The sequence below is a fragment of the Malaclemys terrapin genome, chromosome 2 (genome assembly GCF_027887155.1).
Source record: "Malaclemys terrapin pileata isolate rMalTer1 chromosome 2, rMalTer1.hap1, whole genome shotgun sequence".
NCBI lineage: Eukaryota > Metazoa > Chordata > Testudines > Emydidae > Malaclemys > Malaclemys terrapin.
Genome location: NC_071506.1, coordinates 279,332,687 through 279,347,077, shown reverse-complemented (window position 1 = coordinate 279,347,077; position 14,391 = coordinate 279,332,687). Strand labels below are relative to the sequence as shown.

Below are 14,391 nucleotides of genomic sequence, written 5' to 3'. Positions count from 1 at the left end.
ATATGTGACATAAAAGTTCCTTATTATGGACATAATGGGAAAGTCAAGTATCAGATAAATCTTGATCTTTATATAATGACAAAAAATTACCTTTTGAAAAGGCCTCCTTGTTACATCACGTCATTATGATCCTTTTTGGTGACAGAGGGAGCTGTTTTTTGTAACAGAAGGGGCACAGTGAATGCCAGTTTCTTCCTTTTGTTACTGAACAGTACAAACGGATGGAGGTTAGGGGACATATGTGTGTGGAACTTCACCACAACCTGTAACGTAAGCATGCATACGCCAGCTTTCTGGGACTTATGCAGAGGTCTTCCAGGGGGTATATCAACTCATCTAGATATTTGCCTAGTTTTACAACAGGCTACATAAAAAGTCCATACAAACTAAAATTTCATACAGAAAAAACTAGAAAGTAAGCAATTTTTCAGTAATAGTGTGCTGTAACACTTTTGTATTTTTATGTTTGATTTTGTAAGCAAGTAGTTTTTAAGTGAGGTGAAACTTGGGATAAACAAGATGAATCAGACTCCTGAAAGGGGTACAGTAGTCTGGAAAGGTTGAAAACCACTGGTCTAGTCTGTGGGGTGGGGCCGGGAATGAGGGGTTCAGGGTGTGGGAGGGGGCTCTGGGCTGGGGCAGGGGGTTGGGGTGTGGGAGGGGGTCAGAACTCTGGGATGGGGTGCAGGCTCTGGTGTGGGGCCAGGGATGAGGGGCTTGGGGTGCAGGAAGGAGGTCCAGGTATGGGGGGGGGCGTGGACTTACCTCGGTTGGCTCCCGGTCAGCGGCGCAGCAGGGGTGCAGAGGTAGGCTTCCTGCCTGTCCTGGCACCGTGGACCGCACTGCACCCCGGAAGCAGCCAGCAGCAGGTCCAGCTCCTAGGCAGAAGCGCACAAGCAGCTCTTAGGCTCTCGCCCACAGGCACCGCCCCCCACCTCCCATTGGCCAATTCCCAGCCAATGGGAGTGCAGAGCTGGTGCTCGGGGTGGGGGCAGCACACAGAGCCCTGTGACCCCCCTCTGCCTAGGAGCTGGACCTGCTGCAGCTGCTTCTGGGGCGCAGCACGATGTCAGAATGTCAGCCTGCCTTCGCTGGACAGCACCACCGATGGGACTTTTAATGGCCCGGTCGGTGGTGCTGACCAGAGCCGCCGTGACCCAGTGCCTTACATTCCGCGACTCAGTACTAGGTCGCGACTGGCAGTTTGAGAACCTCTGGTCTAGACTAGTCTCTTTCTCCCTTTGTTACATAACTCACCAGAGATGCCTGTGCAGCCCTGAGGGCCCTCACTTACTACTTGCATCAGAGATTTAGTGCTGCTAGATGATTTTGTTAAAATGCTAGCTAAAATTTACTAGCTCAACGAGTGGTGTATGATAGCCATTGAGCAACTCTGTATTGGTAGCTGAAGAGATCCGAAATAGGGGGTGTTCAAGTAAACCATGTGGAGATTGGATTCACTTTGTCTCCCATCAAGGTGGGCAGCCTGTATTAAGTATCCAGAGACAGGAATCATGTTAGCTATTAAATTAAAGTTTTAATGGACACCCCAATCTGCACTCTGGGCCCTCACTCCTAGGCCTGGGCTACTTTTCCCATCTAATCTTTCCTACCCTCGTCATTCAGTAAGCTTATGAAACTGTTGTTGCAGCTGCCTGCTGTTAGGCTAGTCTGGCCCTGTGTTACCCCTTCTTTTGTCTACTCCCATTTTCTTTCACATTCCTGTTACCCGGTTCTATTTCCTTTCCCCTTATATACCAGACATTTAAATGAGCCCTCTCATGCTATCTCCCATTTATCTTAGTCATCTTAAGATAAATATGTGCATCTGTTGAAATATTTAGTGTATCTTTATGGTAGCTTTAGAAGTATATAGGCAGCTGTTAACAATTAGAGAAGTTATACAAATGCAGACCTCTCTCTCTCTCTCTCTCTCTCTTCCCCTGTGTTCTTTCCATCTCTATCCCAAGTGCTGGCTATGGCATGCATTCTTACTTTGGGGTTGTTTAAGGCAAACTACCACAGTCATTTATTGGCACTTGATACCCATGATGACATTTGCATTTTCAATATAAATGTCTCATTTTAGTATTTATAACTCACTACATCAGAAATAGGAAGCCTAAGAAAGAATAGGTGCTGTGACTGGTTCCCCCTGGGTGCCACCTGGAACTGGGGTACCCACCAGCCTGGGCTCCCTCTCACACTGTGCTGCTGTGGCAAGCTGCAGACCCGCTCCCGGTCCTACACGTCCACCAGCATTTCACACAGGTAGGGACATGCCCAGCTGCAGTTACACGTAAGCTCTCTAACCACCAGCTTCCCAGCCTGGGACACCAGAACAGTACCGTCCTGCCCTGGTCAAATCTGGCCAGTATATGGGTTTAATACCGGGTCCGCCTCTCCCTCAATGTGAAGAGAACAACGCACACTTGTGGTAACTAAGCAGAGATTTTCCCCAAGCACTCCAGTCAAAACTCACCGGTTTAGATTAAAACAAAAACAAGTTTATAAACGGCAAAAGATAGATTTTAAGTGCTTATAAGTGATAGCAAACAGATTAAAGCAAATTACCTAGCAAATAAATAAAAAACACAAACTAACCTTAATATGCCATATATACTCATTCATAAGCCAAATTTTTTAGTAAAAAAGGGAAGCACCAGAGACAGGGGTTGGCTTATGGACGGGTATAGAGAGGGAGGGGTGGGACACAGCCCCTCCCCCCAACAGAGGGAGCAAGGAGAGGCAGCACAGCCAGCAGAGCCAGAAGGGAAGAGGCGGGGCCAGAGTCTCTCCACTTCTGGCCACGCTGCTCTCCCCCCAGCCTCCGAAGCAGCTGCAGATCCAGGGCTGGCAGGCTGCAGCCGTGCCGCTTGGCCCTGCCCCCCAGAGCAGGCTGTGGCCATGCCGCCTGCCCACCAGAGCATGCTGCGATTGTGCAGCCTGGCCCAGCCCGCTGGAACATGCTGCGTCCGCGCCGCCCGGTCTGGCCCACCGGAACAGGCTGTAGCCACGCTACCCAGCCTGCCGGAGCAGCTCCAACCAGGTCAGAGACATCCTCCCCTGGCCCTCCTCAGATAAGGTGGGAAGGGATGGGATGGGGAGAGTCGGGGGGGGGGTCATGTGGGGAGTGGTCACAGGGATTACTCCCCTGATCCCCAGCTTGTCGTCCCCAAAACATTTCCCTACCAGTTGCTGTCCCGGCCCATCAGGGTAAGCAGCTGGCGCGCCAGGACACTTTATTTACTTAGGTTTACCTCCGTGCCTGCGGACGCTTGAGGTAAACAAACCATCTCGGCCCGCCAGCGGCCTATCTTTGTGGCCTGGGAGCCAAAGTTTGCTGACCCCTGAATTATAGGGTCGGCTTATGAACGGATTATAAATTTTTTCCATTTTTACTTATCCAACTTGGGGGGTCGGCTTATAAACAAACCGGCTTATGATTGAGTATATACATACTAAATAGATTGAATATGAATTAGCAGATTCTCGCCTGGAGAAATGATACAAGCAGGCTGCAGATTTTTAAGGGGCAAGCTGCACTTGCTTTACAGTTTGAATCCTCAGGCCTTTTATTCACAGGCTAGAAATCCCGTTAGCCTGGGCCCAACATTCCCCCAGTTTAGTCTTTGTTCCTCAAGTGTTTCTAAGAGTCTTCTTGTGTGGGGAATGAAGAACTCCAGATGATGCCACTCAGTGGGTTAAAGGAAGAGATTAAGGAAGATAAAGGCATTGCTGAGAAGTTAAAAAAAAAAATTTTTTTTTTTTTTGAATCAGTCTTCACTGGTGAGAATATTGGGAAGAATCACAGAAGTGTAGGACTGAAAGGGACCGCAATAGGTCATCTAGTCCAGTCCCCTCCACTAAAGTCAGGACTACATAACAGATGATTCCTGACAGGTGTTTGTCTAACCCAGGGGCGGGTAAACTTTTTGGCCTGAGAGCCGCATCGGGTTTCGGAAATTGTATGGAGGGCCGGTTAGGAGAGGGGGTTGTGGCCATTTTTAAGTCTGTTATTGAGTGTCCAGGGAGATTGAAGTGCTCTCCTACTGGTTTTTGAATGTTACAATTCTTGATGTCTGATTTGTGTCCATTCATTCTTTTGCGGAGAGACTGTCTGGTTTGGCCAATGTACATGGCAGAGGGGCAATGCTGGCACATGATGGCATATATCACGTTGGTAGATGTGCAGGTGAACGACCCCTGATGGTGTGTGGCTAATGTGGTTAGGTCCTATGATGGTGTCCCTTGAGTAGATATGCGGACAGAGTTGGCAACAGGGTTTGTTGCGAGGATTGGTTCGTGGGTTATTGTTTTTGTTGTGTGGTGTGTAGTTGCTGGTGAGTATTTGCTTCAGGTTGGGGAGCTGTCTGTAAGCGAGGACTGGCCTGTCTCCCAAGATCTGTGAGAGTGAGGGATTGTCCTTCAGGATAGGTTGTAGATCCTTGATGATGCGCTGGAGAGGTTTTAATTGGGGGCTGTAGGTGACGGCTAGTGGCGTTCTGTTACTTTTTTTGTTGGGCCTGTCCTGTAGTAGGTGACTTCTGGGTACCCTTCTGGCTCTGTCAATCTGTTTCTTCACTTCACCAGGTGGGTACTGTAGTTTCAACAAAAAAACTTCAAGAACAGAGTTCAACGAGAAACTGCAGAACTGGAAATAATTTGCAAACTGGACACCATCAAATTAGGCCTGAATAAAGACTGGGAGTGAATGGGTCACTACAAAAAGTAATTTTCCCTCTGCTGATACTCAGACCTTCTTGTCAACTGTTAGAAATGGGCGACATCCACCTTGATTGCATTGGCCTCGTTAGCACTGACCCCCACTTGTTAAGGCAACTCCCATCTTTTCATGTGCTGTAATATATATACTGCTTACTGTATTTTTCACTCCATGCATCTTATGAAGTGGGTTTTAGCCCATGAAAGCTTATGCCCAGATAAATTTTAGTCTCTAAGGTGCCACAGGGACTCCTCGTTAAAATTCTTTGAACATGTCAATGAGGTAGTGGATAAAGGAGAACCAGTTGATGTTTATCTGGACTACCAAAAAGGCCTTTGACCAGGTCCCTCAATAAAGAAACTAAGTAGGCATGGACTGAGAGATAAAGTATTGTTACGGATCAAAATCTGACTAGGAGCTAGGAAGCAAAGGGCTATGTCTACATTACAAGTATTACAGCTGCACCTGCGCTGCTGTGGTGTAGATACTTGCTACAGCGATGGAAAGATTTTTTTTTTAAATCCACTCCCTTGAGAGGTGGTAGCTAGGTTGACAGAAGAATTCTTCCTTTGACCTAGTTGGTGTCTATACTAGGGCTTAGGTCAGCTTAATTATGTTTTTCAAGAGTGTGACTTTTTCAGACCTCTAAGCAACAGAGTTAGGTTGACCTAAATTTTCAGTGTAGGCCAGGTTTAGGATTAAGTGGCCAATTTTCATCATGTCAAAATACAAACAGTATGATGCCTCAAGGTTCCATAGTAGGTTCCTTTTTGTTTAATATATTAATGATCTGTAAAGGGGGGTGAGCAGTGAAGTAGCAAAATTTGCAGATGGCACAATTACCCAGGTTAGTCAGGACCAGAGAGGACTGTGAGGAACTTTTAGAGAGACCAAAACAAGCTAGGTGAACTGGCAACATGATGACAAATGAAATTCAGTGTTGATAAATGCAAATGGGAGGTAAAATTTTAACTAATGATATGTGTTACCATGTTCTAAGTTAACGGTATCGAATCAAGAAAGGGATGTGGGCATCAGAGTAAATGGTTCAATGAAGACGTCTGCTCAGTGTGCGGCTGTGATCAAAAAAGCAAACTATATTAGATTGCTTAAGAAATGAGATAGAGAATAATACAGAGGATATTATAATGTCTTTATATAAATCAATGGTCTGGCTTCATGTGGAATACTGTGTGCAGCACTGGTCACCTCTTCTCCAAAATGATATTGCAGACCTAGAGGGGGGGTCAGAGAAGGGTGATAAGAATGATCTAGGACATTGCAAAAATCTCATATAAAGAGCTTGAGAAGATTGGGATTGTTTACCTTAGAAAGAAGATAAATAAAAGGGGTCATAATAAAAGTATATAAAATAATACATTCAGTAGTGAAGGTAGATAGGAAACTTGTATTCTTCCAGTCTTCTAACAGAAAAACAAGGTCTTCAATTAAATTGAAAGGTAGGAAATTCAGAACTGATAAAAAGAAATATTTCTCACAATGTGTAATTAAACTGTGGCAGTCGCTACCACAGAAAGTTGTTGAGGCAAAAATTTAACAAGATTAAAAAAGGGATTGGATACACAGATATCAAGAATATCCAGAGTTATAATTAGGTTAAAAATTGGTGGAATAGCCATTAAACCAATCTCTGACTATTATAGATCACAATCAGACCTAAAGTTGGGAGTGCAGGGGCGCAGATTACAGTAGGGTTATTACATCTTGTTGTATTTGGTGCTGGCCACTGTCAGAGACAGGATTCTGGATTAGATTGACCTTAAGTCTGATCCAGTATCGCAATTCCTATGTATCCTTTTGTAGTAATTTTCATAGCGCTGGTTGGAGGATGTTGGGTGTTGTTCCCCCACTCTTCACCGAAGTATTGCAACCCACTTCATGTCTGCTCAGTCCCCATCCACTCTTATCTCCACAGAAGGCTGTTCTGGGGAAGAGGGAGGAAAAGGTGACAAGCAGGAAGATGACATCCCATCCATCCATCTTCTCTCCTTCCCACTCCCCTGTAAAAATTCTAGAAACCAAAAACAATGCTTTGTGCATGAAGGCAGAGATCTGCACACGGGGGTCAGGATCCTGGTGCTTTAAAACATGCTAGTTATTCAAATATGTGTTTACTGTTTAAAGATATGATAGAAGATAATACTTAGCTTCTCATCTGCAAGGAACATTATTGCATTAATTCTTGGCAGGTGAGGAAGCTTCCTTTTCTCCCCCTCCTATATTTATAATATGTTACTGCTAAAGAAATCAGAAGGTAAACTTTTGTGTGTTTTCTCTTCATTGGTTGTTTTTTCTCCTAAAGATAGGATCATATCTGTCTGGGTTTTATTTTTCAGGGCACAGATAAATCTGTCTTACTCTGGCAGTGGCCCAGATATGTTTGGGTTAGTGTCGAGCATCCTAGAGGAGCCAAACAAGCCAGAACCAGTTACAGATTGGTAAGTTTATACTGAAAACTTGCATGGTGTTGTATGTCTTACAGTTTTAAGTTTTATATATTTTATGTAACAGTAGATATTTGACAAGACAACTTATGTGTTGTCTGACATAGTACTGAGTTTTAAGATATCATTTAAATAAGCTATCATCAAATTAAACTGGAAACATCTGTTAGTAGTTCTTACTTGGAATAAACTAAAGTAGAAAGGCAGTCTTCTGTTCATCCTTCTACCAGCAGATGGCAACTGGAAAGAGAAATTGATGTCTAAGGCTTGGTCCACACTGGGGCGGGGGATCGATGTAGGAAACGCAACTTCAGCTACAAGAATAGCGTAGCTGAAGTCGACGTTTCCTAGATCGAACTAAGGTTACTTACTGCAGGTCCACGCGGCGCAGGCAAGCTCCCCTGTCGACAGCGCTTCCTCCTCTCGGCGAGCAGGAGTTCCGCAGTCGATGGGGGAGCGCTTCTGGGATCGATTTATCGCGTCCAGATGAGACGCAATAAATCGATCCCAGAAGATCGATCTCTACCTGCCGAATCAGGTGGGTAGTGTGGACCTAGCCTTAGGTACTTTAGTTTTATTAAGAGGATTAATGGAGGTATGACTGTGGATATAGCTGAAGGTAGAGAGAGCTCATAATTCAGAACATTCTGAAATATATTTGTATTTCTAGATACTATAAAAATCTTAGGATTTTGAACTGATTGATCATTGCAGCGAAATCATTTTGAGTAACTGGTCTCTAAATGAAGAATTTTGCTGTAGCATAGGCAGCCTTTTTCATTCAACTAAGACAAATATGGAAGGTTTTATAGGAGTTTTAACTATTGTGGAAGTGGAAAAAGGGATAAAGGGAATTTGGACGCAGACATCTTAGTTTTCAACAGAACAGAGCAAGAGTCAAGCTAACGCTAACTCTAATATCGCAAAACTTTAAGGCAGGGCCTGGGCGAGCAGGAAGCGAGTGGGGAAAACTGTAAGAGATGCTGTTTTCCCTTGTGTTAGATAAGAATGGAACGCAGACTGTAGCAGGAACTATTGAGAAAAGTAAGATATCAGGAAGGAATACGTATAAACAAGATGCGGCTGTTGATCATTATTGTATGCAACAAAAGGTATAAATGCTTGCCCTAACTGTTTATCTGGCAGAGACCTCCTGTCCTTGCGCACTCTCCCCCTTGCAATTGCTTGAGAATAAACTGTCTCTGACATGTTGCAAACAACCTAAGAGTGAAGACTGCGTTTCTTCCACACTATATATACACAAATCTATTTTAAAAAACCCATTATAATACTTTCCACATTTGTTTTAGTTGAGTGGAAAAGGCATTGTACCAAATGCTATGGCAGAATTTTTCAGTTGGAGGCCAGTTATTCAAAATGATTTAGCTGCAATGATCAATCAGTATAAAATCCTAAGATTTTTATAATATCTAGACATACAAATACATTTCAGAATGTTTTGAGTTGTTTATATATTTCCAGGATTTATGAACGATAATATTTAAGAAAACAAAAAAAAACCCTGAATAGTAGCCAGTCCTGCAAATCAGTATTTTTTTCTTCAATGAACTTAAAAGGATAACGTCAGAAGCATAACATTAGTGTTGTATCTCTTCCCACATCACCCATCTGTCTTGTCTTTTTAGACTGTAAACTATTTGGGAGCGGGGACCAAATTTATGTTCTTCAAGGTGCCTAGCATACTTTTGGGTCCTGACTAAATAATACTTTGATGAAGTTTGCTAGTGGGATCAATAGAAATCATATTGTAGGAACATGCAAGTTAAATTTCTACCATTTTTGTTTTCCAAATGCAAAAAATATTTATTTGTATGTAACAGAAGAAAATAAGATGGTACTTTGAGTGCTATACTGATGAGATGCTTATTCAAAAGACAATGTCCATAAAGTTGTGGGAATACGCCAGCAAAGGAGGTACTGCCTTTTATTACTGTCGTGAATTTTGGAGTGTCTTCCTTTATAAAGAGAAGCTATGATATATTGATAATGCACAGTGATAAGAGCCATCATTTTTATTGTCATAAAGAAGAGCCGTGTTTTGGGTACTGAAAAAGGGAGTTTGTGATGCTTTAGGGTGCACTCCCAGTAAGGAGTTATGTTACCACCTGCCCTGTAACTCTGGGTGCCTTAAATGCTATGCTGCTGTGGCTCACAAGCGTGACACCAACAGCCAGCATACAAGCATGCTGGTCACATCCTGGTTTCCGTTGCCAAGTTACTTTTCGCAGGGTGACCCCAACACTCTTCCTGCGCCCTCAATCCCGAATTTCCCCCAAACTGTCTTCCCTGTCGTGTCCCATCCTCTCCTGGAACACTCCCAGAAGTTAAGTTCACTGCTTCTTAAAAGACCTAGAAAACAGCTCATTAATTTAACTGGGGTTTCACAAACACTCTGTTTTAATCAAAACACTGAATTGGTTTATAGTAAAAACAAGTTTATTAAACAAAAGGCCATAGTTGTAAGTGATACCAAGTATAAGCAGTAAAGATAGAAAGGGTTACAAACAAATGAGTACAAATACAATTTTAAGATTAAAACTTAATTTCTGCAAGTTACAGTCGTTTCCTCAGCAGGTTTCTCACCTATACTTAATACCCAAGGACTTCAAAACCGCTTTGGTTGAAGGATCCAACATTCTGTGATCTCTGACCTCTTTAGCTCCTCAAGTGATGGTGCCAAAATGGCTTTTTCTCTTTTCCCTATATCTTCCCAAAGTTCATTGACCCTGCTTCAAGAGGCAGGAAGGCTTCCTGGAGGTGCAGTTTCCATCCTCCATGGAGATTGGTCATCTTTCCCCACTTGCTGTCCTGATGGCTTTGTTTATCTTGCATGTAAATGTACCTTCATGATCTCTGCCTGACAACCAGGCTGGTCAGACATGCAAATGCACATTCCTTTGTCTAGGCCAGACTGGGCTTATGCCTTGCTTGTCAAACTCATTTTAAGAACATAATTCTAGCACATATTAACTCTTTGTACACAAACTGTGCATACATTATGCAAGAATATTAATGATCAGTGAGTTTTAAGTTTTCTGATGATTTATTACATGCCATCTTTTGGGTAATTATCATGACAACAGAGTATTAGGTGTACTGAGCGTGTCAAGAGTTGCCGATGCAAAGTAGTGAACCATCAATGGCCTCTATCTCAGAATTTATGCAGAAAATTTGAAAGGCTTTTTTGTGTCTTTTGATACCAAATAGCTTGGGTTAAATGTATGCTTTTAAGGCATACACCTCCTATTTTTACCATGCCTGATCATTTCTAAAAAATATATGCTGGGAGGGGAAATTCTGCCATCATCCTCCCCCATGCCAGACACCTCTCCATGTGGTGGGTGAAGTGGATGCCCCAAGGGTAGGAGAACGTACATTGTTGCAGCTTTTCTCCATTACCCAACTTCCTTCTGGTACCCAAAAGAGCTTCTCACAGAAATGTGATAGTATAGTGCTATATTACACTTCCTCAGATCTCCGCTGCACTGGGGGTCCTAGGGAACAACTTTGACCAGACCTGACGGCTTGGCTCCATTGGAACTGTGTGGCAGTTGGCTTGGGGAAGAACTAGAGACCCGGAACCAGTGCAGACACATAGAGCATGTGGATCTCTTGGAATTGGTAGGATTTGTTGGCAGGCCCTACAGCCTCCTGTTTGGGTTGCACTCTTTCTTGCACCCAAACATTTGGTGGGGAAATACCACAAGGAGGATCTGAGTTCCCCCTCCTCCCTGCAAAAATTAGAACGGTGGAGACTATATAGATAACAGTGACTTTGCTGACTTCTCTTAGATAGTATTTGGGGAAAAAAATCAAGATAGCGATTTGTTAGTACATTATTTTTCTTGAATTCTTATCCTCCCTATCTTAAAACATAATTAGTCGTCATAGAAGAGTGCTAAGAGGGGAGGCCATCAGACATTTTCAACTATTACAGGAGTCAAATCTGTATCTGATGGCTTACAAATATTGTTAAACGTTGAGCAGGATGATGTGTATATTTAAAACAATGATTAGAAAACCTCATAGCAAGTGATTTAAATAAATGTTTCCTTGCTGGGGGCAAAAAACATACTTTTATTGAACAAGGAAAATGTAATTAAACAAATAAGAATTACTGCAGAACATGGAATCAACTTTGCGGAGGTGTAAGGCTTAATTTTGTTTTAGAATACTATGGAATCTTTCTATGAAAAGTGCTATATAAGTTCAAACGTCAGTACAGAAACTCTTAAAGAATAAATAATTAAGTCTCTGAAGATTATGAAGGGCAAATAGTAGTGATTGAAGCACCATAATGTGACACATTAAAAGTAGACTAGAAAAAACAATAAAAAATAGACTTTAGGAAATAATTATAGGCTGTCAACAGTCTAGTACACTTGTAGTTTTTTATCGCTAATTTCTGTGACAGAACTGCTTGAAATTATATCTTTAGCAAAGGTCTTAGTAGTAGCTTTGGATTTTGAAAAAACACTAAACTCTGAACAAAGCTGTAATGTAACATAAATGTGTTTGGTCGTTCCTAAAAGTGCAATTCTATTTGTTACAGGAATTCTCTGTCAAGATTGTTTCCCCCTATGTGGGCATCTGACATTGGAAACAATGGTGACTTCTCACGTCTGTCTTCTAAGCACCCTTTACAAAGTAAAGATTTTCCGAACCTGATTGGCGCACACAGCTGTTACCAAGGCCACTTGCAAAAGTCACCTGATGTGGACACTTTACACAGAGGATTTGAAGACCTTCATCTTATAGAGTCTTGGCTTTCTCCTTCTGACCCTTATACTCAGCCATCTGATGATATCTTGAACATTTATCCTGAAAATTCTGCTTTTGAAAATAATGCCATAATTCAGCAAGAAGGATTAGCATTTCAGAATGTACAATTTAATCAGCATGTTTGCAATTATGATAAGATGAAATTAAATGGAGACTGTGAAAAGAACTGCTCTGATTTTAGTAATTTTTCTTCTCAATGCAGAATTAAAGATGACACTGGTATTCAGAAAGAGTATTGGGAAACTGACAGAGCAAGAGGCAAGCTTATGAAAAATGACAGACAAGAACAAGCAAAGTATTCCAATGATCTGTCTAGTCCACCTGCTAATGGCACGTGGGGCAAAGTGTTCCAGGACAACCATTTGTTTTCTAAAAGATATGAAGATTTTACAACTTCTCATAAATCACAGCCATCTATTCACCCATCGCTATATTTTTTCAATCAACCATTTACTAAAGAAAATAGTTTTCCTGGAGGAACAAATAGAAACCCACAGGAAACTCACATGCAAAATGGCCATAATAGCTTCAATTTGGGGGAAACCTGTAATAACACTGAATGTAAGAGCCATATTAATGCTAAAGAATGTTCTCATAAACCTTCTGAATATCATTTATCTGTAAAAACTGCTCTACAAAATGGAAACTTTCATTCACCTTACCGTGGACATACGTGGCTGGATGGTAAAATCTTAAGTCCCACATCTACATCAGATATTGCATATAGGAAGCAAAACCAAGTAGTAACAAGCCCACAGTCCTCTTCAGGGGTTTCAACTATGTCCAATGGATCTCCCACACATCAGTCTGTAACCCAGCCCTCTTATTACTCACAGTTGTCACCAGTACCCTATTCAAGGAAAGATGGAAGGTTACAAATATCAAATAGTGTTCCTAGTAACATGGGGGGTTCAAATTTCTTTGCAGAAAATCAGAAACAAATTAAACCTATTGGACATTCCCAGCATGATTCATTGACTAATAAAGGTCAGTATCGTAAAATACCCATTAATTTGTCACACAACTGGTTAACACAGCAGAATTCTGCAACTGATGAGTCTGAAAAGTATCATAGGTTTCGCAAAAAGCAAAACCAAGATAACTGTAATAAAGATGAAAGAAGAGGTAGAAGGAATTGGATACCCCATCCTGGGTATGCAGGACAAAATCAGCAACAGTTCAACATGTTCCGAAAGAAGCAAGAACAAAATGGTGGCAACGTGTCAGATTTCATCAATCCTTCTTTTCTTCCTTCTTTCCCATTAATGTCTGATTTTAAGCAAAATCCCAATTTTGCTCCATTTAATCCCCATCCATTTCCGTCAGCAAATAATTTTGCTTTTCCTCCATCACCATTTCCATTCTCAGAACTTGTTGATCTTTTTCACTATGACGATTTTAACCATTTGAATCCCTTCATTAATGACCTATTTTGTGGGGAATTAAGTGCACCATATTTTGCCTTTCCAACTCCTTTTAACAAATATAGGCCTCCAAGAAATCGCAGTGGACCTGCTAATGAGCTTCATATTCGATTGGAGGAGTGTTACGAACAGTGGAGAGCTCTGGAGAAGGAGAGGAAAAAGGTAATAATATATACCATAATAGTCTTGTACGTAGGATGGTGATTATAAAGCAACAGCTAGGTAGAGTAGAAATTCCTGCATCTTACTGGTGAAAAGGAGCCAGTCTTGCTGCCTTTTTGAAATATTGTGACCTTTCATTCTACTCTAAATATTTTGAGCCCCATCTGAACATTCTATTTTGAGTATTCACAATCGTAAGAAGATACCAAGCAGTGTATCATACAATTGTCGTACAATTGTGCATGAGACTGAGGTTCATCTTTCATTTTCCAGCCATACAGGAGTTAGGACCACTTATTCAGCAGTAATTTTCTTGAACTAAATTACACCATGGTTGCTTAACCAAGTACCATCAAGCCCTCTTTGGCCAAAGGTCTTGTATTATCTGGTGGCATGGATCCTATTCTTTGGTTCATGTTGTTCAGTGCAAGTTTGGTAGCCAGTAGTTACCACCATCCATGGATCGTGGAAGAGACCGCTGATATGACTTGTATCGCGAAAGCCTGGACGATTGATAAAGCCAGGGCCTTTATTAGTCCAGCTATTTTTGGATAGTACTCAGTTCAGCATGCACTGAGGGAGGGCCAGGAGGGTGGTTGTTTATATCTGACTTCAAATGTAAGAGAGATGTCACTCTAAAACATATTCTTTTGGCTTTGTCCCATCTTTATCTGCCCTGTATTGGGGTTTGCCCAGGCCCATTGTCATAGGTGAGTTTGATGTCCATGTGGATGACTTTTCAGGGCTGGTATCTTCTCAAAGCCAATATGTTAAACCTGGGATTATCCTTGGGAGTTTCAAACACAACCAT

General features: G+C 42.1%; 1 protein-coding gene across 7 annotated transcripts in view; it reads left to right on the top strand.

Annotated features, from left to right (window-relative positions):
- Nucleotides 1-14,391, top strand: part of LOC128830854 (meiosis-specific coiled-coil domain-containing protein MEIOC-like) — a 60,887-nt gene that overhangs the window by 34,044 nt on the left and 12,452 nt on the right. For 5 of the 7 annotated variants that reach the window (XM_054016677.1, XM_054016680.1, XM_054016679.1 and 2 more), the window contains exons 4-5: nucleotides 7,084-7,185; nucleotides 11,765-13,580. In XM_054016677.1, coding sequence (XP_053872652.1) covers nucleotides 7,084-7,185; nucleotides 11,765-13,580 — 1,918 coding nt within the window. Of the gene's footprint in view, nucleotides 1-7,083; nucleotides 7,186-9,032; nucleotides 9,127-11,764; nucleotides 13,581-14,391 lie in introns of those variants that run through there. The other 2 variants (XM_054016685.1, XM_054016683.1) reach the window with 2 other exon arrangements.